Below are 24016 nucleotides of genomic sequence, written 5' to 3' on the forward strand. Positions count from 1 at the left end.
AAGACATTCACACCAGGAGCACTGTTATAAATGGGGCAACACATGCTGGGAGAACAGGAGGCACAGAGGGGGGAGCTGAGGAGAGGACACTGGGCTGGGCTGTGCAGGATGGTAAGGAGTTTGCTGGGCTTCCCAGGCAGCTCTAGTGGTAAAGAACCTGCCTGCCAATGCAGGAGACGTAAGAGATCTGGGTTTGATCCCTGGGTTGGGATGATCCCCTGAAGGAGGGCATGGTAACCCACTCCAGTATTCTTGCCTAGAGACTCCCAAGGACAGAGAAGCCTAGCAGGCTACAGTCCACAAGGTGGCAAGGAGTCGGACATGACTGAAATAACTTAGCCACGCACACACAGGCTGGAAAAGGTATTCCATACGGAGGTACCAGCAAAAGCCAAGGCCCAGAGGACGGACCTCAGTAAGGGCTGTTAACAAGGGCACAGGGCTAACTTGAGGACTGCATTTGCTCAGAAAGGTTTTCCTACCCAGACCCTCTTGCTCCCCACCCTCAGAACGAGGCAAGGCTCAGGCCCATTTCCAAAGCGGGTGGGTTTGGTCACCAGACCTGGCTGGACCAGCTTGGCTTCTATGGGCTCACGTACAGCAGGCTCCTCCAGGGCAAGGGGTTTAAACCATGCTCAATTTTACAGCCTTTTAATCTCACCAGAAAGCACAGCCTCCAGAAAGGGAGACTGTTTTCAGCTGACAGTGATTTTTAACATGGTGAAATGGTCTTATTCTTCATTCCATGAGTGTTCTCTAACACAGAACAAAAGGCCCATCATGTCGGCAGGGCAGGGACCTGCAGGCTCTTAAGATGACGGGCCAGTGGCTTGGGAAAACTAGTAAAACACAGGCGTCTACATGCTTTCCTGCTCCATCAGAGCTCCGCGGGGCCAGGTTGACTCTGATCCCCTTCTGTAAACCCACTGCCCACCAGGGCCTGGCACATGGGAGGTGCTCGGTATCAGCTTGCTGAGTTTCAGATCTGGATGTTTTCCTATCATGTATAAACAGATGACAATTCTCTGCTTGGGAAATGGCTCGGGGTCATGGCTAGCGCACAGTCTCTGGAGTCAGGCTGAGACCTGGGTTCAAATTTGACCCCACGATGTACCTGAGACATGAACTTGGGCATGAACTGGACTAGCCTTTCCCCATCTGTAAAATGGGAATAATTCCAGTCTCCAGGAATGTTCTGAGGGCTGAGACCACACATGAATGGAAGCCCTAAGTACTGAAAATTACCCAGTGAGTATTTCAATAATGTTCCCATCCTGCCTTGACCAACTCCGACAAGCAGCCAGGCTGAAAACTGCAGCTCCTGGCTCTTCTCCCACCCTCACTCGTCCAGCAGCTAAGACCACAGGATTAAAGGGTAGAATCCTCCCCCGGTGCTAGAGGTCTCACATCACATCACCTTCATCTCTAGACCCCCAACTCCTGGCACACAGGAGAGGTGTCCCTCCAGCAAAGCAAGTGTTTCAGGGGGTGAATCTTCCTTCATTGGAGGGTCACTTCCCCAACTTTTGGTGACCGGTTGAATCAGGAAGCCCCCTGCCCACTGAACTTGCCCCATCTGCTGCTGTGCGATCCTGGATCCCTCTCTCAGGGCCTGTCTTCCCCATGCCCTCTTCCTACATGATGAGGATGGATTGGTAAAGCTGCCTGCTCAGTCATTTCAAACTCCTGGATAATTCCCTGGGATGAGCCACAGATGCTGAGATGAGTCAGGGCTGTCAGCTGGCCAGGAATGTGGCCCCCCCAGCGGGCTGGTCTCAGGACACTGAGGGGCGGGGACAGATGCTCGGGACCCCACACGCTGTGATATGAGCAGCACTGAGGAGTCTACTCTGCTGAAGGGAGAGCCTGGGCAAAGGTGGCAGCCTATGGAATGGTCCAGGCAGCTGCACCAGGTGATACAGAGCAGATACATTGCGTCTTTGAACTGACATTACCTTAGCTGGGGCAAGGAAATCCATAGCTGGACATAGCTTGTCTCGGAATAAGCTAGGTCTCTCCTTCCTCAGGACTTCCTATGAGATGTGATCCCAGACACCCAGTCAAGCCTCTTTCTCATGTATATCCCTGATCCCAGGTCCAACAACATTTAGGACAGTCTGGAGGGGGCAAGGGACCAATGGTCAGTGCAGCTGCAGCTGCCAGAGGAACCCAGGCAGGATGCAAGCCCAGACTTGAGGCTTCAGCTGTGCATCAGGACTGGGAGAACAGGGACCAGAGCCTCCTCCCTGTGGCTCTGTTCCGGCTCCCCCTTCTAACTACAGTCACCCTGAACAGCCATCTGTCTGGCACTGAGCAGAGGCTGGGTGTCACTGGCAGACACCTGGCCACAAGGCCACCAGCACATGTGACAGTCCTGCCCACCCCACCAACAGTGGAGGCTGCAGCATTCAGCCGACCTCCAGTCCAGGCTCCACTCCTGCCTGGCTCTTTGAGTCTCAGGTTCCTCATTGGTAAAATAGCCATCAACAACCCTGTCCTAACTCCTAGGGCTACCGTATGAATCTCTTCAGATGATCAGTGTGAAGAGTATGCCTGAGGAAGATGAGAATTAACTAAGCACTTCCCTACGTCATCTCTTTCAAACCTAATAGCAACAGCCCTGAAAGGTAGGTAATACTATCACTCCGTTTTACAATTGAGTACGATTCAGAGACTTGGGGGCGTTGGTGATTAAAAACCTGGCTGCCAGTGCAGGAGACACAGGTTCATTCCCTGTGCTGGGAAGATCCCCTGCAGGAGGGCATGGCACCCCACTCCAGGACTCTTGCCTGGAAAATTCCATGGACGGAGGAGCCTGGCGGGCTGCAGTCCATGGGGCCACAAAGAGTCGGACACGACTGAGCGACCGAGGATGAGGAGGACGATTCAGAGAGGTTAAGTCCCCTGCCCGAGCGAGGTCACACAGCTGGTAAGCGGCAGGGCCCCAGGTCAGTGTGACTCTAGGTTTGCGCTTTCACCTGCCCTTCACACCTTCCACGCTGTGCTCACAGCTTTGGTCAAGCTCTTCACAAAAGTCAGGAATTGTTGTCATGATCACTTCACAAAACCTAAGGTTATGAGAGATTCTCCTCCTTCACTTCTGCCTGTCTTTTTCTCAATGCGGAAAAAAGCAAACTCATAGTCTGCTAATTTCTGCAGTCTCAGACAATCAGAATTCCAACCGTCTGGGAGAGCCAATCTAAGAAAGCAAGAAATTAATCTTTTCAAAGTTAACGTCTTGGAGGCGTCGCGTCAGTATTTGGGTTGGATGTAACCTTGCTATCGTAACGCAGATGAAACCCCAAATTTAATAAGGCTAAGACAACTCCGACAACGTAAGAAACATAACAGGATATTGCAAAGAGATTAGGGAGCTTCCTCTGGACGGCGCGGATGGGCCGCGGAGAGGGCAGGGTGGGGGGCGGGTGGTGCGTCCGCCCAGGGAAGGAGGGTGCACAGCCAGTCCCCAGGCCCTGGCCAGGCCTGAGGATGAACGGCCTAGGCTCCTCCAGGCCCGCCTGGTGCGGGAGCAGAGGCTCCGCAGGATAAATGCGAACCAGCTGCAAGGACGAGGACGGGAGTGTTACAGTTGGACGGGGTGGGGAAGGCTTACCTCATGAAAGAACTGTGGAAACGGCTGCTGGAAAGATAATAAAAGGATTAACTGCTATTTTAGTGGGCCATTTACTCTTCAATCAAAGTGTCTCATCTATTTCCTGTTCTCTGGAGGCTCTGGGTCCAAAATTCCTTTGTCTATTACAGCACATGGTAGCAGAGGCCTGTCATGAGAAATTAATAATTTTACAGGGAAGGGAGATTTTATTTATCTGGGTGCGGACTAGCGCCCGCCCCTTCCCCTGGGTTACCTACTGCACCGGTCTCTCTGGAAGAGGCAGCACGCCCACAGCACACAGGGTAGCCCTCAGAGATTCTGCTACCATCTTCAGAGGATGGCACCAGGCAGGGCTGGCCCCAGGACCCCAGAGAACAATCAGTTAACAGGGGAAGTTGCACGCAAACAGGAGCACCACAGTTTAGAAAGATGAGAGTTCAGCTTCCACTCCCAAGGTTACTAGCTGTGCAGCCTTGAAAGTGAAGTGAATGTCACAGTGGTGTCCAACTCTGACTCCATGCACTGCAGTCCATGGAATTCTCCAGGCCAGAATACTGGAGTGGGTTCAGTTCAGTTCAGTCGCTTAGTCGTGTCCAACTCTTTGCGACCCCATGAATTGCAGCAAGCCAGGCTTCCCTGTCCATCAGCAACTCCTGGAGTTCACTCAAACTCATGTCCATCGAGTTGGTGATGCCATCCAGCCATCTCATCCTCTGTCATCCCCTTCTCCTCCTGCTCCCAATCCCTCCCAGCATCAGAGTCTTTTCCAATGTGCAGGAGGGCCGAGAGGAGCTACTCCACATTCAAGGTCAGGAGGGGAGGCCGTGAGGAGATACCCCTCATCCAAGGTAAGGAGCAGCGGCTGCGCTTTGCTGGAGCAGCCGTGAAGAGATACCCCACATCCAAGGTAAGAGAAACCCAAGTAAGACGGTAGGTGTTGTGAGAGGGCATCAGAGGGCAGACTGGAATGGGTAGCCTTTCCCTTCTCCAGGGGATCTTCCCAACCCAGGGATCGAACCCAGGTATCCCTCATTGCGGGCAGATTCTTTACCAGCTGAGCCACAAGGGAGCAAGTTATCCTCATCACTGTTATTAGTATTACTAGCAAGGTTATTAGCCTCTATTATTGTTGCCATTATGGTTTGTTTCTAACTGTGGGACCTGGGGCAAATTATACAATCTCTCTGAGCCTCGGTTTCCTCATCTTTAAAATGGGGAAAAATAGTATCTGCCCCATAGCATTGTTGTGAGGACCACAGGAGCATGAGGACCACAGGCTTAGAATAGCCCCTGCACACAGTCAGCCCTCAGGAGCCAGGCTTGCAGGTCTTACTACCATAATCCTAAACCCCCTAAGAGGTAAGATGAAGTGTTCTCACAGCAGCAGGTGGAAGGCCAGCTGGGCCCTACTGAACTTCCACTTCTTCATCTGCAAAAGCCCTTGGCAACCCCAGATAAATACAGACATGGCTTGAACATCACCTGCCCCATGAAGCCCATTTAGGTTTCTCCTCCCTGAGTGGATACAGACTCCATCTCAGAGCCGGTCACTCACCTCCCTCCCATCAACTCTACATGGGAGCCCAAGAAAAGTGCCATGCCAGGGTTCAGGTCAGGCAGCCTCCGCAAGGGCCTTGCAGGTACCAGTGAGGTCACCCCCAGAGAGATGTGAAGAACTGCAGCTCAGTGGCTGTCAACCGCCGGATCTCAGAGAGAGATGGGGACTGTGTGCAGCCCAGGACCCTGCCTTGTGATGTGCTCTGGACAACTCCTCCCAGAGAGGGGCATGCCCTCTTACAAGTCACGTGTCACAACACCCCAGATGAACAGGGGCATCACCAGGAATCAGCCTGGCCACCAGCTCTCCCTCCAGCACACTCTCAGCCCAAAGACACACAATACAGTCCCCTTCTCAGCCTGCTCGCTCCGGCCTCTCCCCACAACCCCAGCACGCTAACCACCCCACTTTCATTCTTTGGCAGAGGCCATCCCCTGCCCCTCACTTGTCTATAGAGTGAATTTCTTCTCATCCTCAGGACATAATTTCCTTGAAGTTACATAAGCTGGTCCAGTGGGTGCCCAAGTCACAAGCAGATGGGCCCCAAGGGCCAACAGCTGGTCCCAGAAGGATGGAGTTTATGCTGCTGGTTGCTGATGCTTCTCACCCCCTCCCTGGCCCTACAATGCTGCCCGGCACTTTGAGCAAGAACAGAGAGAGGTCCACCTCTGCCCCAGCTGCACCCCTTCCCAGACTGAGTTCTCCATGAGGCAGGGGAGGGCCCGGAGACAGTGAGTGCATACAAGTGTTGGAAGAACTCAACTTTGGCTATGACGCTGGCCCTACAGACCAGGCCCACTGCTTCCTTCCTCTGCCTTCCCCAAGCCCCAACAGTTGGGAAGACAGAGCTGGGACTTGGTATCTCCATTGGCCCTTCCACTACCAGGCAGGCACCTGTCCTGATGAGCTGGCGGGACCTTGGGGGTAGCTTGGCTAAAGATATCAGAGACTAAGACGACGTTCCTAACCTGATACAGATTCCACCACAGTGAGAGCAGCACGTGAAAATGACCAGTCAGAAGGGCTGGAGGCCCCAGTGCCTACAGTTAACGTGCGTGTGTGTGTGTGTGTGTGCATGTGTGTGTGCAAACACAGGGATGTCCCTGGAAACCTTAGTCTCCACCTCAGCCAGAACGCTGCAGGTGTATCCAGGGCCTTACCTGCTAACCCAAGGTCTCACCCCAAAGCCTGCCCTGGGCACCCACAGCTCTCAAGCCTGATGCCTATAAGGACCCGGTGCTCTGTGGATGAAATCAAGCCTGTGACCCCGAGTGAAGAGCCAGTGCCAGGGGCGAGCATATTCCCCCTGACTCACCCGGCCATCAGCAGATGGGACACGAGCATTTGTGTGTGAGAGAGAAGGCTGGCTGAGCTGCTCTGACCCCAGATCACATGTGTCACCACCTGAACAACTGCATGCGACACCAGACCACAGAGGGGAGAGAAGAGGGTGCCTGGCGAGTCCGAGGAGCTCTCCCCCAAGGTCCCCAGTGAACGGGGCACCAATCATTGTGACCAGCGGCCACATCCGTAGCATTGGTCCTTCCCGCTGCAAGCAGGGGAGGCCCCCAGGCAGAGCTCCCCCCGCAGTGAGCCGGGCGCAGCACTGTGGGGGCAAACCCGGAGGCCGCGGGAACTCACCATGCACTTGTTGGGCTTCTCCCCCGAGTGCACCCTCATATGGATGAGCAGCTTGTAGCGGGCGTTGAAGGGCTTGTAGCGGCGCACGCAGCCTGCCCAGAAGCAGGTGAAGTCCTCGCCCTTGCGCTGGTCGATGTGGCTCTTCTCGATGTGCCGCACCAGCTCCTCCTGCTGCTCGTAGGCTGCACAGCAGTCCACCCAGCGGCACGCCTGCCGCCCAGCCAATGCCCTGCCCGCCAGGCCCAGCCCCAGGCCTCCAAGGCCCGGGCCAGGCGGCAGCTGAGACAGGGGGTAGGGGGGCGGCAGGCCCTGCTGGTGAGGCCCGAAGAGCTCTGAGAACTCGTCCGCGGGCTCCTGCTTCAGGAAGCTGGCCTTCTGGCAGGCTTCAAGCCGCAAACTGCCCTCGTGGCTCTCGGTGGACGCAGAGCTAGGCCGGGCCCGCTTGGGAGGGCCCCCCGTGTCTCCCGGCAGAGGGGTGCTCCGGAGTCCGTTGACACAGGTAACCAGGGCTGTCTGGGAGGAGCGGATGATGGAAGTGATGTCGGAGGCGGCGCAGGGCGAGACGGAGACCGACGAGGTGGGGGGCAGCCCCAAGAGGCAGCAGCGCTTCAGGCCCCCCTCCGGGAGGTGGGCCTCAGGTGGGGGTCCCAGGCCCGAGCTGGGTTCGCTGCCCAGAAGGTAGCAGGAAGGTGCGGGGTTGGCAAGGCCTCGGCCCGGGAGGTCCAGGTCTGTGTGCAGGCCTGTGGCCGGCGGGGCCCGGCAGTGGGCGGATGGGGGTGCGCGAGCTTCCGTCATGGCGCGGTAGTCAGGGAGGGATTCCTGCTTGATGTGCTGTGTGGCCGGGAGGCCACCATTCACATAGGTGGCCTGGGGCCTGGGGGACCTGGAAGACAATGCAGAGGGGTCATGAGAGGGTGGGCACTCCACAGTGGGGAGGGCCGGGCGGGGACAGTGGGAGCCTGAGGACGGAGCGGGCGGAGAAGCCCAGAGCAGAGGAGGAAGGCTGACGGCTGGCAGCAGAGATGAGGACTGGTGGTCCAGTGAGCAGGAAAGAGCATGGAGCAAGAGGGGAGAGAGAAGAGGAGAGGGCTGGGGAGATGTTCAAGAGAGGCAGGAGGTCTGAAAACATGACTGTGTGGGGGAAAATGCCAGTGGGGCGCGCATTTTGTCCTTTTATTATATCCAGACCACCCTCTCCAGCACCCTCTCCAAGCACCATGTGTCCTGCCTCTGAGGCCTCCCTGGGTCTGCCCTGTCTCCCTGCCCGAGACCTTTTAGTGAGTTCTGGAGGAAGAAGGCTGAGAATGGTTTGCTGAGGGACACCAGGTCCAGTCTGTTTTAAATTCTGCTTACTTGTCCCTTAAATCTCTCTTAATTCTTGTAATCATTCTTTACTTCTAAAAATGTGATGTTTTGCCCCAAGCAATCTGTTTTTTTCCACTGTGAACATCAGTGGGTAGGGGTTTGAATCACAGTCACAGTGAGGGGTCATCCCAGGAAAAACTGAAGAAAACTTTTTTCGGGGGGAATGTTCCAGAATGTCAAGTGAGTGAGTGTACCAAATGCCACTCTGGGGAGAAGCCATGGGAAGGCAGGCCAAGTGGGACAGTGTGAGATCTAGGTTAACTGCTCTTAACCCTCAGGTCTCTCTCTCTTTTTAAAAAAATATTTATTTATTTATTTATTTGGCAGCACCGAGTCTTAATAGCAGCACGCAGGATCTTCTGTCTTCGTGGCAGCAAGCAGGATCTAATTTCCTGACCAGGGATCAAACCTGGGTCTCCTGCATTTTGGGAGCACTTAGCCACCGGACCACTAGGGAACACCCAACCCCCAGGTCTCAGGTTGAGACCTGGGGCCAGACTCAGCCACACCTCACTGTGCAGACCTTGGCAAGACGCTCTGGACCTCTCCCTGCCCCCTGATGTTGAATGGCTCTCCTGAGGGTGAGGATGACGATGGGCAGGGCTCGGCTGGTCAAGACGCTGTCATCATCATGCCTTCCTAGAAGGGGCCTCTCCCAAATGCAGGACAAGTCCATGCAGAAAGAGGTGTCAGGGCTGCCGGGCATCAGAGAATTCTGAGAAGGGGAGACACCAGCAAAGTGACACTGGGCTCAGGGCCAGAGAAGCCCCAGCAGCTGGCTGGGCAGAGTATGAGGCCTACAGACATGCCCAAAGCCTGACCCCACACCCCCTTGCACCGTTCCCCAGCCAAGCCTTAGTTTCCTCACCTGTGAAATGAGGACTAAACCTCCCTACCACGGAGGGTGGCTGCCAGGATCAAGGGAGGAGACAGGTGCTGTGACAGCCCTCTGGGAGGAGGACAGGGTGAAGGGTACCACCAGCACTGACCTTATTACCGCCATCTTCCTGGGGCTCTTTGGAGCCAGGGGTGGTGGGGTCACCCCGTCCCTCTGCTTCCCAAAGTGGCCCGGCAGCCCCATCCCCTCCCTCTTGGGTCCCTGAAGGTCTGGTCCCCTCAGCTCCAGCCTTGAGGTGGAGGAGCAGAGACAGGACAGGAGAGTAGGAAAGTCAGAGCCTGGAGCCCTCAGAAACCACTGGCTCCAACACCATTGCTACCAAGAGGGCTGGGGGCCCACAGAAGCCACAGCAGCAAACCAGCGACAGGGCTGGGGCCAGAGCCCAGGCTCCCCTTCCCTCCCAGTGTGTAGACTTCCCATGTGCGAAACCTAACCTGAAGTGCTCCCTGGATGGGAGGCTGGGCAAGGGGTTCTTCTGTTTGGTTCTCAATTACACTTGAACAAGTCTCTGCCTCACTCACCAGAGGCCTCTCTTCCTTCCCAGGAACTCTGCTGTCCAGAGCATGGTCACCAGGTGGAATCAGAGGGAGCAGACACATACCCCCAATCTACAGGGCTGGGGACTCTGGGCCCACTATTGCCAGCAGAAAGCTCTGAGCAGCTTAAAGATCTTATCTGAAGTTATGACTTTGTGGAGCTTAAAAACAACAGCGCTCTTTGCATGGTCATAATCCTGATTCTGGCGGAGGTGGGCATGGGTGGGGAAGGGCAGCCAGATGAGCGTCTGTTTGGAGCAATCTCTTTAAAAACAGACCGTGTGTAAAACAGATGCCAGTGGGCATTTGCTGTGTGATGCAGGGAGCCCAACCTGGTGCTCTGCGACAGCCTAGAGGGGTGGGATGGGGTGGGAGGTGGAAGAGAGGTTCAAGAGGGAGTGGACATGTGTATGCCTACAGCTGATTCATGCTGATGTATGGCAGAAACCAACAGAGCATTGTAAAACAACTATCCTCCAATTAAAAATAAGTACATTAAAAAATAACAAAGCCAGGTTAAAGCAACCAACACTAGGAGAAGAGAAGAGCTGTGTCGTTCTGTGACTGAGTTCCCCGAGTTTGTTGCTTAGTCGCTGTCATGCCTGAATCCTTTGTGATCCCATGGACTATGGCCCACCAGGCTCCTCTGTCCATGGGATTCTCCAGGCAAGACTAGTGGAGTGGCTTGCCATGCCCTCCTCCAGGGGATTGTCCCAATCCAGGGATTCAACCCACATCTCCTGCACTGCAGGTGGATTCTTTACCACTGAGCCACTAGGGAAGCGAGTTACCTGAATAATCAACAGCAAACCTTGATTAGCATCAGGCAGGGAAGGGTCAGCTCAGGCCCCAGGGTCTCCTGGCTCTGAATGCCAACTAAGGCAGCCCCTCTCCTTGCCCTCGTTGTCCCTATGAGGCTAGGCAGTGGTTCTGGCCCTGCTCTGCTGTTGAGCCCTGTCACCCCAGGCAATTCCCATCACAATCTCTAGAAACTGTAAGCACAGGTCCCTAGAAGGAAGGAACAACTCCAGCCACTTTCCCAGGGGCCATCTCATGAATCCCAACAATACAGTGATTCATGTATCTGCTGAAGGCATGGCCAAATTCTTCAAGGGAGACACTACCATCTGTTTGACTTAGGAATGAAGCAATGTGCCCAGCCCTCAGAGGCAGGCAGTGAGAGCAGGAATTTGAACCTGATCTGTTGGAATCAAAGGGAGCAGCATGAACGGAGAGACCCCAAGACACAAGGCAATCCAGTGGGAGGGAGAAGGCGCAGGATCCAACTGGGTGTGGGATGGGGACTGGGGGCTCTTTTTCTTCAGGAAAATGAGGAAGTTTGCAGCAGCAGAAGTGGTAGCGACTCAGACTGATGCTGGTGCAGGGTCCTGGGTACAGACTCTGCTGTGCTCTGACAAATGACATCCAAAATAACAAATGATGTTTCTCATCATCTTTACCAAAAAAAAAAAAGGAAAAAAAATTCTCCTCCCTAAGCTTTGACTAGATTACCATAGCTTCTTCCATGGCTTCCCTGGTGGCTCAGAGGTTAAAGTGTCTGCCTCCAATGCAGGAGACCCGGGTTCGATCCCCGGGTCAGGAAGATCCGTTGGAGAAGGAAATGGCAATCCACTCCAGTATTCTTGCCTGGAGAATCCCATGGACGGAGAAGCCTAGTAGGTTAGAGTCCACGGGGTCACAGAGAGTCGGACACGACTGAGCGACTTCACCTTCACCTTCACCTTCTTCCATAAGATACAAGGAATTTCACTGAGCAAATTAGATGCTGCCCGGGGAGCCTCAGTGAACAATCAAGCAGATAAATGCATTTCACTGTCGCCAAAGCAATACACAGATCAAAATCTAAAAGATGCTTGCTTACTCCTCGTCACGTATTTAAATGCATCCCCTTAAAATTCATAGCTTGAAGTCCTAACCCCCAGTGTGACTGGATTTGGAGATAGAGCCTTTAGGGAGATGATTAAGGTTAAATGTGGAAATAGGGCAAGGCCCTGATCCAACAGGACTGGAGTCCTTGTAAGAATAAGACAAGACACCAGAGGTGCACACACCAAGAAAAGACCCCGTGAGGACACAGGGGAGCAAAACGGCGGCCGTCTGCGAGCCCAGGAGAGAGCCCTCAGGAGAGACCAGACCTGCAGACACCTGGATCCCGGACCTCGAGAGCTGTGAGGAGATGAATGTGTGTTCTTTGAGCCACCAAATCTGAAGGGTTTTGCTATGGCAGCCCAAGCAGATTCACTGTTGTTGTTATTCAGTTACTAAGTCATGTTCAACTCTTTGTAACCCCATGAACTGCAGCACACCAGGCTTCGCTGTCTCTCACCACCCCCCAGAATTTGCTCAAACACATGTCCACTGAGTCAGCGATGCCATCCAACCATTTCATCCTCTGTTGCCTGCTTCTCCTCTTGCCTTCAACCTTTGCCAGCAGCGAGGTCTTTTCCAATGAGTCAGCTCTTCTCATCAGGTGGGAAATACTGGAGCTTCAGCATCAGTCCTTCCAATGAATATTCAGGACTGATTTCCTTTAGAATTGACTGATTTGATCCCCTTGCAGTCCCATGGACTCTCAGGAGTCTTCTCCAGCACCACAGTTTGAAAGCATCGGTTCTTCAGTGCTCAGCCATCTTTATGGTCCAACTCTCACATCTGTACGTAACCACTGGAAAACCCATAGCTTTGCCAATATGGACCTTTGTGAGCAAAGTGGTGTCTCTGCTTCTTAATACGCTGTCTAGGTTTGTCACAGCTTTCCTTCCAAGGAGCAAGTGTCTTCTAATTTCATGGCTGCAGTCACCGTCTGCAGTGATTTTGAAACCTAAGAAAATAAACTCTGTCACTGCTTCCACTTTTCCCCCATCTATTTGCCATGAAGTAATGGGACTCGATGCTATGAACTTAGTTTTATGAATGTGGAGCTTTAAACCAGTTTTTCACTCTCTTTCACTTTCATCAAGAGGCTCTTTAGTTCCTCTTCACTTTCTGACATTTGGGTGGTGTCATCCGCATATCTGAGGTTACTGATATTTCTCACAGTAATCTTGATTCCAGTTTGTGCTTCACCCAGCCCAGCATTTCACATGATGTACCCTTCATAGAAGTTAAACAAGCAGGATGACAATACACAGCCTTGCTGTACTCCTTTCTCAACTTTGAACCAGTCTTTTGTTCTATGTCCAATTCTAACTATTGCTTCTTGACCTGTATACAGGTTTCTCAGGAGACAGGTAAGGCTTTCTGGTATTCCCATCTCTAACAATTTTCCACAGTTTGTTGTGATCCACACAGTTTAAGGCTTTCACATAGTCAATGAAACAGAAGTGGATGTTTTTCTGGAATTCCCTTGCTTCCTCTATGATCCAACAAATGTTGGCAATTTGATCTCTGGTTCCTGAGCCTTTTCTAAACCCAGCTTGTACATCTGGAATTTCTTGGTTCATGTACTGCTAAAGCCTAGCTTGAAGGATTTTGAGCATTATCTTGCTAGCACGTGAAATGAGTGCAATTGTGTGGTAGTTCGAACATTCTTGGGCATTGCCTTTCTTTGGTGTTGGAATGAGAACTGACCTTTTTTTTATCCTGTGACCACTGCTGAGTTTTCCAAATTTGCTGGCATATTGACTGAAGCACTTTAATAGGATCATCTCTTAGGGTTTTAAATAACTCAACTGGAATTCCATCACCTCCACTAGCTTTGTTCGTAGTAATGCTTCCTAAGGCCTACTTGACTTCACACTCCAGGATATCTGGCTATAGGTGAGTGACCACATCATCGTGGTTATCTGGGTCATTAAGACCTCTTTTGTACAGTTTTTCTGTGTACTCTTGCCACCTCTTCTTAACCTCTTCTACTTCTGTTACGTCCTTACTGTTTCTGTCCTTTTCTTGTGCCCGTCTTTGCATGAAATGTTTCCTTGGTATCTCCAATTTTCTTGAGGAGCTCTCTAGTCTTTCCCATTCTATTGTTTTCTTCTATTTCTTTGCATTGTTCAGTTAAGAAGGCTTTCTTATCTCTCCCTGCTATTCTCTGGACTCTGTATTTAGTTGAATATTGTATATATCTTTCTTTTTCTTCCTTGCCTTTACTTCTCTTCTTTTCTCAGCTATTTGTAAAGCTTCTCAAACAACCACTCTGCCTTCTTGCTTTTCTTTTTCTTTGGGATGGTTCTGGCCACTGCCTCCTATGCAATGTTACAAACCTCCGTCCATAGTTCTTCTGGCACCCTGTCTACCAGACTAATCCTTCAAATCTATCCATCATCTCCACTGTATAATCATATGGGATATGATTTAGGTCATACCTGAATAGTACAGTGTTTTTCCCTACTTTCTTCTATTTAAGCCTGAATTTTGTGATAAGGAGCTCATGATCTGAGCCACAGTCAGTTCCAGGTATTGTTTTTGCAGACTGTATAGAGCTTCTCCATCTTCAGCTGCAAAGAATATAATCAGTCTAATTTCAGTATTCACGATCTGGTGATGTCCACGTGCAGAGCTGTCTCATATGTTGTTGGAAGAAAGTGTTTGCTATGACCAGTGTGTTCTCTTGACAAAACTCTGTTAGCCTTTGCCTGCTTCGTTTTTTATTCCAAGGTCAAACTTGCCTGTTACCACAGGGATCTCTTGACTTCCTACTTTTGCATTCCAATACCCTATGATAAAAAAGGTTATCTTTTCTTGGTGTCAGTTCTAAAAGGTCTTGTAGGTCTTCACAGGGCCAGTCAACTTCAGCTTTTTCGGCATTAGTGGTTGGGGCATGGACTTGTATTACTGTGATGTAGAATGGTTTGCCTTGGAAACAAAACAAGATCATTCTGTCATTTTTGAGATTGCACCCAGGTACTGTATTTTGGACTCCTGTTGTCTAGGAGGGGTACTCCACTTCTTCTAAGGAATTCTTACCCACAGTAGTAGATGTAATGGTCACCTGAATTAAATTTTTCCATTGTCATCCATTTTAATTCACTGAATCCTAAGATACCAGTGTTCCCTCTTGCCACCTCCTGCTTGAACCTCCTGCAAGGTTCAATTTGCCTTGATTCATGGATGTAACATTCCAGTTTCCGGCGCAGTATTGTTCTTTACAGCATCAGACTTCACTTTCACTACTAGACACATCCACCACTGAGCGTCATTTCCACTTTGGCCCAGCCGCTTCATTCTTTCTGGAGCTATTATTAATTGCCCTCCACTCTTCCCCAGTAGCATGCTGGACAACTTCTGACCTGAGGTGGGTGGGGCTGGCTCATCTTCTCATGTCTTATCTTTTGCCTTTTCATACTGTTCATGGGGTTCTCACAGCAAGAATACTGGAGTGGTTTGCCATTCCCTCCTCCAGTGGATCACACTGTGTCAGAACTCTTCACTATTACCCATCCATCTAGAGTGGCTCTGTATGCACGGTTCATAGCTTCCCTGAGTTACACAAGCAGAGTAATACACTCATGCAAATCAGAAGTCTCACTGATATCAAAGAAGGCCACAGAGAGCCTATAGTCTCAAAGAAAATGGTTCCATGTGAGAAAAATAAGCCCCCTGCTAACTAGGGCTCTCTCCCATCATGGAGCTCTCAGTGAAAAGTAAACTCTGTTGGGGAGATCTTTACTTCCTTCACCAAGGCACCCCTACCCCCAGCGTGAACCATGATGCCCGGCACAGAACTGGGACTTGATAAATTATTGGTGAAGGAACCAGCTATAAACGGGCAAGTGGGCCAATTTTAGACTTTCTGATCAGTGAGACAGGTTCCAGGAGAGCAGCCCCAGGCAGTGGATGAGGGCTCTGGGGCTGAGTGGGTGGGTGCAGAGGCCTGTCTGGGGTTAGTCTCTACCTGTCAGCAAACTAGAGGGCATAGCAATGCAGTTGGGACCCTTGAAGAAGTCTCAGGAGGCAGAGTTCAGTCCAGTATGCAATCTGATGGAATATCTGTTCAGAGGTACACATTACTGGAAACGTGCCAGCATTGAATGATGGTTACCTGGCAGAGTTCTATGGGGAAAGGGACGTCTAGATGGAGGAACTCCTCTCTGCTCTAGGAACAGTCCAGGATGGACACTACAGTGTGCATGAACGCTGAGCTGGGGTCTCCCTCCCCAACTTCTCTATCATCCTCTGAATCTTATTCTTCTGAAATGACTGATACTAACAGTCAGCTCAGCTTCTGCAATGGGGAAACCCACCACAGGAAGATCATTCCTACGTCTCACGAGGTGCTGCAGTGCTGAGGTGTGGAGCCTGGACAAGGCAGCTATCCACATGACTCATGGGCTCCAGCTGGTCTCCAGCCCTCCCATGCCTCAGTTTCCCTGTGTGTCCCATGAGCCAGGTGAGACCTAGGAAACCCTAGGTCTGTGGGGCCTAGGGACTGTCTACAGAAGGCAGCTGACACGTGGGGCTGGAGCACATACCTGCTGGGGTGGGGGAAATGCAGCAGCCTCTCGCAGGCGAGGGGGTGTCCCCGGGGTGGCGGGCTTCCTGCGGGGAGGAACAGGCCCTGGCGGCAGGTGGGGCCAGGGCCCTCGGCAAGGTCCAGATCCAGCAGGTTCTTCTCCGAGCCTGGAGTGCATTGGCCGTAGCTCCCATTCACTATGCAGAGAGAGACAGGAGGAGACAAAGTGAGTGGGGACGGCCTATGGAAGGTGTGGGTGCAGGGCAGTCACTGGGGTACATGGGGCACAGAGCCCCTTGCGCAATACTACCCGAACCTCCACTGTACCAGGCACTGGGGACCCCTGTTAATTCCTATAATCACCAACGGGGTCTGTACTAAACTCCCCAGGTCTCAGATGCAGATGCTGAGCTCCAGTGGGTAACTGTTCATCGTCATACAAACGCAGAACACTTACAACATACGAGACACTGTTCCGGGTGCGGGAACACGGGGGCTAGACACACACATTCCTGCCTCTTGGAGCTGACAATCTAGGATCCTGGCACTTATCTGACAACATGCATGGCCACAGCGGGGGCTGGGTGCCCAGTGGGTGAGTGTCACCGACACTTGTAGGTCAAAGAGGAGGTGCTCACTAAGCAGCATGTGTCCTTGCGATCACCAAAGCTCAATGCACGTTGTTCTCCAAATTGCGTTACTCCACAGAGGCACAGGACACAGTTATTCACACCTCTCTCTCTCCATGGTTCTTTGACGGGCTATCACAGGCCCTGCTGTACCCAACTCCTGGATTTTTAAGGAGACAAACTGAGGTAGATGTGCCTCAATGAGTCTTGAAATCTATGTGCATGCTCAGTCGTGTCCAACTGTTTACAGTCCCATGGACTGTAGCCCGCCAGGCTATTCTGTCCATGGGATTCCCCAGGCAAGACTGCCCACTGGAGTGGGTTGCCATTGCCTATTCCAGGGGATCTTCCTGATCCAGGGACTGAACCTGCATCTTCTGTGGCTCCTGCATTGGCAGGTGGGTTCTTTACCTCTCTGCCATCTGGGAAGCCCCTTGAAATCTACAGAAAGCCCCTAAAAACTATATAAAGTATAAGCGAATGTTAGGCACGATTGCTACATGTCCATTGCCCCCCTGCATCTCGGTTTCCTCTTTTAGAGTGTGATGAGGGTTAATCCGAAGCCTGTCTTCCTGAACTTTCCACCCAGTCATTTGGCAGCGTTATGTGAAGGAGGAAAGGGTATGGGCTTCAGGGCCTGGTGAGCCCCATGTGAGCCCCTCCTGCCCTCAACCAAGCCTGTGACTCAGACAAGTCCCTCCCCAAGGCTGAGTCCCCAGTAACAAAACGGGGACAGCCGTGCAAGTTCTCCAGATGCTGTCAGGTGTTGCGAGCTGAGGTGCAGAGCCCCTAGGCGAGCGTGGGTGCCCAGTGAGTGGGGTACCAGGAGTGGAGAGCGCTCCTAACGTCCAACAGCACCCGGAAAAGTACAGGGATAAACATTCCTAACAGCTCCAAGGGGCTTTCCCAGTGGCTCGGGGTAGAGAATCCTCCTGCGATGCAGGAGATGAGGGTTCGATTCCTAGGTTGGGAAGATCCCCTGGAGAAGGAAATGGCAACCCACTCCAGTACTCTCGACTAGGAAATTCCATGGACAGAGGAGACTGGAGGGCTACAATCCATGGCAGCACAAGAGAGTCAGACACGACTTAGTGACTAAACAACAACCGGCCCAAGGACTGTCTAGGGACTATCAACACTGAGCAAGATAAACCATTAAGGTGGGAAAAGAGCTGATATCAGTGCACAATTAGCCTGGAAGTTTAAGGACAAGGACAAGAGAAGTGCCCTTTGCTGAGCAGTATGCGCAGGTCCTCACTCCACTGCCTCACTGGGGCCTTCTACTGCCCTTGCAGGGAGAGATCAGGGTTATACCCATTGTACAGAGGAGAAAGCAGAGGCTCAGGAAGGCTAAACTGCTCACTTGATCACACAGCTAGTAACAGTATGCTGGACTTCTGGCTCATGCCCATCAGACCGAAACCCCACGTTTTAATCCCTATATAATAAAAAGTGGCCTCTCAGAGTGACAAACGTCCAACCTCATTCTCAAGGATCCAGCTCCCCAAGCCTAATTCTACCCTGTCCGCCACCAAGGCAGCCCTTTCACAGAAGGCCAGATCCTCAGTGCTAACTTGCTGTGTGCCCAAAGCTCCAGCAGACACAGGCATTCACCTGCCAAGCTCTTTACAGTTTGCAGGTGAGAATGCAATGCTCTCAAGGTCCCAGGGCAGCTGACGCATCTCCAGACAAGCATGTCCTCAGAAGTGGCCCTCTGGTCACTTTCTTAGGCCGAGCACTGGCCAACATCCTGCTGTGAGGAAACCTCACTCCCGCCGGCTTTGGCTGCTGCTTGGCCAGCCCCTCACAAGCTTATTTTTTAATAAATTGGCCGTTTTTTAATTAAAAAGAAATCCCTGGTAACAAATGTGAACGGCCTGAGTTAATGAGAGCAGGCTGCCACTCATTTAACTCTGTCTCTGCTTGGCGGTCTCCACCTTTCCCACATCATTTCTGCTTGTGATTTTATTGTCCCACTGAGGCAAACCCTGGGACTGAGCCTCAGAAAGCTGTGGATAATTTTATGACCATTAATAGCATTTGGCACAAAGACAGCTTCATCATCACGTGGGGCTGTTCTGCCAGGGTCTTTCTTCCAGAGCCTTTGAGCCAAGGATGTGGTTCTGAGGTTCTTTCCCCAGTAGGCCCGTTGGGTAACCTACCCCCTCTGGATTACCTGTTCCTCCTTCCCACAGGAAGGTATGCGGAGAGGCAGAAGGCAGGGCCCCAGAAGGTGCCCGGCAGCCCAGCATGCATCAAGTCCTATTCATCAAGCCTTCCCACTTGATTACCAGGAACATTCGGTTCTTTGAGGCATTCACCCCATGAGGTGGACTCATTTTCCAGATGAGAACAGTTGAGATTTGGAGACTGGGTGCCTTCCCCTAGGCGCTGGGGTCTGTAAGAGGCAGGGTCACAACACAAACTCAGATCCCTCAGGCTTCAAAGCTCAAGTCCTGCCCCGTTGCCTCTCAGGCAACTGATCAACAACCGTGGACTCCAAAGCAAGCATCCTCCCTATTTGACTCCAGTAAGATCATGTTGCGGAGCCTCTGGGGAAGTCAGAGTACAGCCGTTACAACGACTCCTAAACTCCAATCTTTGCAACAACTCTGCCAGTTGGTAAGACCACTCCATCTCAGACAAAGACTCAGAGGAGTTTAGTGGGTTACCCAAGGTCACACAGGGAGTAAGGGGCTCAGTTGAGATATAAACCTATCACCTCTCAGGGGAAGGAACAGTCATTACTAGACCAACAATTGGGGACTACTGGCTTCCCCACTGGGCACAGTAAGAAGCCTTCCTACACTAAATAAAGGGAGGGAAAGAGGAAGGAGCCCCTTGGTCACAGTTTGGCACTGCTCGGGGCTCCAAGTCCATTCAAGCCCCGCTCTTATGTGACCCTCACAGCACCCTGATGAAAGCACTGGCCTCCCCACCCCACAGAGGGACACACAGCACCAGAGGTGGCAAGTGGCCACCCGAGGTCACATGGCAATTGCTAAGTCCAAACCCAGGTCTCCCCAGACCCATGCCAGACCTGCTCCAGGCCACCTGCACTCTCAAAACCTAGAAATTAAAGCAGAGGCTGTGTCCCAGAGACGCTGCCACCACTGGAAAGATGTGGTTACTGTCACTCTGCAACCCTGGGCCCTCCCACCACCCTCCTGCCTGTTGGCATTCCTCTCTGTCCCCAAGGGCACCACAGGGCCTACCCTGGCTTACTGTGTGTCTCCAGGAAGCAGGGGTGGTGTCCTTCTCTGGGAAGGCAGGGAAATGAGAGGGACACATCGGCCCCACTGCCCTGAGGTGGCTGTGGGTACCCTGAAAAGGGACTGGCACCCAGAAGCTATGCCTCCCTCTGTACCACAGGGAGCCATAAACAGACCTCGGGCTTGGCTCTCGCCATATAAATGAAGCTTCTTTGGAGGCTTGGAGGGTGAGAGGATCCTCTTTATTTTTGCAAATTGATGAGAAAATCTAGAATGTCAGGCCTGGGACTGAGTGACCATCTATTTTACTAACAGATGAAGAAACTGAGGCTCAGAGAGGGTCAGGACCTGCTTTAGTCACACAGAAAATCCATAGCAGAACCTGGACTGCCACCCCCCGGCCTAGGTTAAGAGTTTGGTTTGGCTTCCTCTGCAAGTCTCAGTTTGCTCATCTGTAAAATGGTGCTAACACCTACCTCATAAGATTGCGGGGACAATTAAGAGGGATTACAAACCCAATGCACTTGTCATGGTGCCTAACTCACAGCAAGCACTTGAAAAGCAATGGTGATGGTAATAATAACTACTTCTTCCATTTATCCTTGAGTTCAGGACAGGGCTGGAGGCAGGGCCCTGCATGAGAAGAATGACCCCGGGAAGGTCAGGTGTGGATGACCCTGAGACCGGGCTCAGAAGGACAAACCCCCAAAGCTGAGGTGTCACCAAATGCAGGACTGGGCAGCCTGAATGAGGTCACAGCCAGCAAATCCACAGAAAGTGGCTCTTGTTACACACCACAGCATTTTGTAAATTACCGTAATGACTTGGCTATAAAGTGGTACCATATATAAGGTGACTCCCCACAGGAATTTTAATTTACACTGAAAACTGCCAAGTCTACATGAGAGGGACAATGATGCATTCAGCATCTCAGGCCCAGATGCCACCTCCTTGTCCCAGGAACAGCCAGTGGCTAGGTCTAGGAAGGCCTACATGATGACTGCTCCTTGTTAATGGACAAGCAGACTTTTAGTGCTCATCAGGTGCCTGGCTAGTGATAGGGTACTGCAATTTACAGTCCATAAAAGACTTCACAGCCATCACCTATGAGCTTTGCTACAACTCTCAGAAGTTGGCCAGGGAGGCTCCGAGGGGGCAAACAATTTGCCCAAGTTCACACAGCAAGTGCAGGGCTCAGATAGCAAACTTTCTCTGTGATAGGCAAGACAGTACATATCTTAAGCTTTACGGGCCATACATTCTCTGCCACAACTACTCGACTCTGTTTTACTGTGAAAAGCAGCCACAGACAACAAGTAAACAGAAGATTGGGCTGTGTGCCAATAAAACTTTATTGAGAAGAAGAGTTCACTGGCTCTTGGACTGGAACATACTGACCCCAATCTAGTGCAGCAGTTAGAGATGGGCTTTACAATTAGACCTTTCTACATCTAGAAAACAGGAGCATTTTACAGGAGGGAGCTGATGACATGAAAACCACTGTCTGCTCTGGGACTGCAGGGCCAGCCCTTGGTGGCATCTGATAAATGAAGCTGCCTTCAGCCTTGTTTGGGGGTCCCCACAGCCTGGGCTCACCCTCTATCTGGGCATTACCTCCCACTCCCACAATGCTTTGCTGCCACGCTGCATTTTCCCCTACCCTCCACTCAGGGTGCCTGATGCCTTCCAAGTCCCTCTGGAACCCCAAAGCTCAGTAGAAGTGCATCTACTTCTGGGATGTTCTTTGGTCTTTCCTGCTCTCCCCAAGCTCCCCCACCTCTGCACAGGTCAGTCCCTGCAAATAGCTGCCAGTTAGGGTGCACCTAACCTAGCATCTGCCAAATACTTGACATGTTTGATCCCCCAGTTCAGTTCAGTTCAATCGCTCAGTTGTGTCCAACTCTTTGCAGTCCCATGGACTGCAGCACACCAGGCTTCCCTGTCCATCACCAACTCCTGGAGCTTACTCAAATTCATGTCCATTGAGTCAGTGATGCCATCCAACCATCTCATCCTCTGTTGTCCCCTTCTCCTCCTACCTTCAATTGTTCCCAGCATCTGGGTCTTTTCCAATGAGTCAGTTCTTCCTGTCAGGTGGCCAAAGTATTGGAGCTTCAGCTTCAGCATCAGTTTGATCTCTAAATCTCAACAACATCACCACAAGGTGGGGTCTGTAAGATTCTGATCTACACCTCCACACTGACGCTTTTACATATAGTTAAAGCCCGGCCTCCCCTAGAGTCTGTGAAATCCTTCAGGACAAGGGTCTTGGAGCTCTAGAACTGCTGAATGTCAGTGCGTCTTGACAAATGATTTTGTCCAACTTTCTTCACACACAGAAGAGAAAACAGTGGCTTGGACTGGGGAGAGGCTGGTCCCAGTCACACAGCAAGCAGGTTCTCTTGACACCTGGCCCCACCAGGGCTATTCCCCTCACTCTGAGCACACGGTTAGACCCACAGGAGGTGCTATGAAACAATGGGGAATGGGAGGCTAGAACAACTGTCCAAAGTTCTCTGTCATGCTTACTTTATGTCAGACGCTGTGACTTGGGGAAACAGAACAAGTTTTGTCATACAACATACACCTGGGTTGAAGTCCTCGCTCTATCATTAACTTTCTGGCTGCTTGACCCTGATTTTCTGAGCCTCAATTCTTTCTTCTGTAAAACAGGAATAAGAATCTCACCTCCAAGGGTGGCTGTGAGGAGTAAATGAGATAATAGATGTAGAGGTGTGGTGCCAGTGTAGCCAATACTTTAGTAAAAGTCTCTCTCTTACTTTCTTGACAGGTGGGGATACACAGTCACAGCCTCCCTGGGGTGATGTGTCTCCAGCAACAGCAGCCTGTTCTCCCGGGCAGTGCACCCAAGTGGCCACAGAGGGCAGCCTCGGGCCAACAGGGTCTTAAGTCTGGGCTCTGCAGCCCCATCTCCAAGCCTCAGCCTTCCCCTGTGAGTAGTGGGAGTAGCAGGCCCAAGCAGAAGGGGGACCAGGGGCCCCAAACAGCAGGAGACACCAGACTCCATTCTGAGGCCCAGGTGAGTGCTGGCTCTCTAAGGGTGCTCAGCAGAAGCCAAGCTGGTGGTGCATCTGCATCCCAGGGGCCCTTCTTCCTCCATGTTGCCTCGTCATCCCCTCTTTTCCCACCTCATCAAACCCAAGGCTTAGAAAAAAGCCCTGCAGAATGGCCTGCTCAATTCTGAGCCCTTTTGGGGTGTTGCAGGTCCCATCAGGGAGCCTGTAACCTTGCTGGAGCCCCTGGTGCTATCAAGCCTGATGCCTGAGGCCTCATGCCGGGCTTATGGCCACCCAGCGTCTCTTACCCTAGATCACAAAAAACTCCATAAATTCCCTTTAAATCTATCCTAGATCTGTGGGGACTCGGGCCAGTAAAACCTGAGCATGCTCACTTCAGGATGGCGCTGCAAGAAAGCAGAGTGAGACTGCAACTCTGTCCCATCCAGGGCCAGGAACTGAGCAGCCCAAGGCCGGCTGCACATGGAGGTGCAGGTAAGTATATAAACAGATACATACCAAGTTGCCCCTCAGACTCTCTTATTGCTATCAAAGTAGCACATATTTGCTATAGAAAAAAATTAGAAAATGTACCAAGGCAACAAGTAGAAAATAAACGTCATGTAAACAGTCATAAACCAGAGAGCCAGAGCAGACATGAGCATGACCTCACATAAACTTCTGTGGCATTTCCCTAAGTATTCGTGTAATTTTTTTTTAACAAAAAAGAATGATATGCTTATTTTCTTGTATTCCACCTTTTTCATTTAGTAATGCATCATGAATATTAAAGTTCACGAAGTATCCATTATGTGCAATGCACAGTACTAGGCTCTTTTCATGCCAGAATTACTAATACCATTTTCCAGAGGAAGAGTAAGTGGCTTGCCCAAGGTCATGCATCTGTTGAATGATGGAATTACAAAAAAAAGCCCAGCTCTCTCAGACTTGGAAGGCAGTGCTGACCCGGACATTGCTCCATATCATTAAGAGATTTAGGGTCAATGCAGGCTGATTGTTTTCCTACTGTATGCATCTGCTTGGACTATCATTATAAAATATCATAGACTGGGTGGTTTAAAAAACAGAAATTTATTTTCTCACATTTCTAGAGTCTGGAAGTCCATGATCAAGG

At 51.5% G+C, this 24016-nt stretch overlaps 1 protein-coding gene and 1 non-coding gene across 2 annotated transcripts in view; one reads left to right on the forward strand and one right to left on the reverse strand.

The window, feature by feature from the left end:
* GLIS1 (GLIS family zinc finger 1) overlaps positions 1-24016 on the reverse strand; it is a 246567-nt gene that overhangs the window by 80974 nt on the left and 141577 nt on the right. The window contains exons 2-3 of the mRNA XM_027970436.2: positions 16043-16220; positions 6813-7695 (exon numbers count right to left, since the gene is read on the reverse strand). Coding sequence (XP_027826237.2) covers positions 6813-7695; positions 16043-16220 — 1061 coding nt within the window. The remainder of the gene's footprint in view (positions 1-6812; positions 7696-16042; positions 16221-24016) is intronic.
* Positions 11143-11215, forward strand: TRNAW-CCA (transfer RNA tryptophan (anticodon CCA)). Its single transcript has one exon. It is a non-coding gene; the product is annotated as a tRNA-Trp (tRNA).

The sequence above is a fragment of the Ovis aries genome, chromosome 1 (genome assembly GCF_016772045.2).
Source record: "Ovis aries strain OAR_USU_Benz2616 breed Rambouillet chromosome 1, ARS-UI_Ramb_v3.0, whole genome shotgun sequence".
Lineage (NCBI taxonomy): Eukaryota > Metazoa > Chordata > Mammalia > Artiodactyla > Bovidae > Ovis > Ovis aries.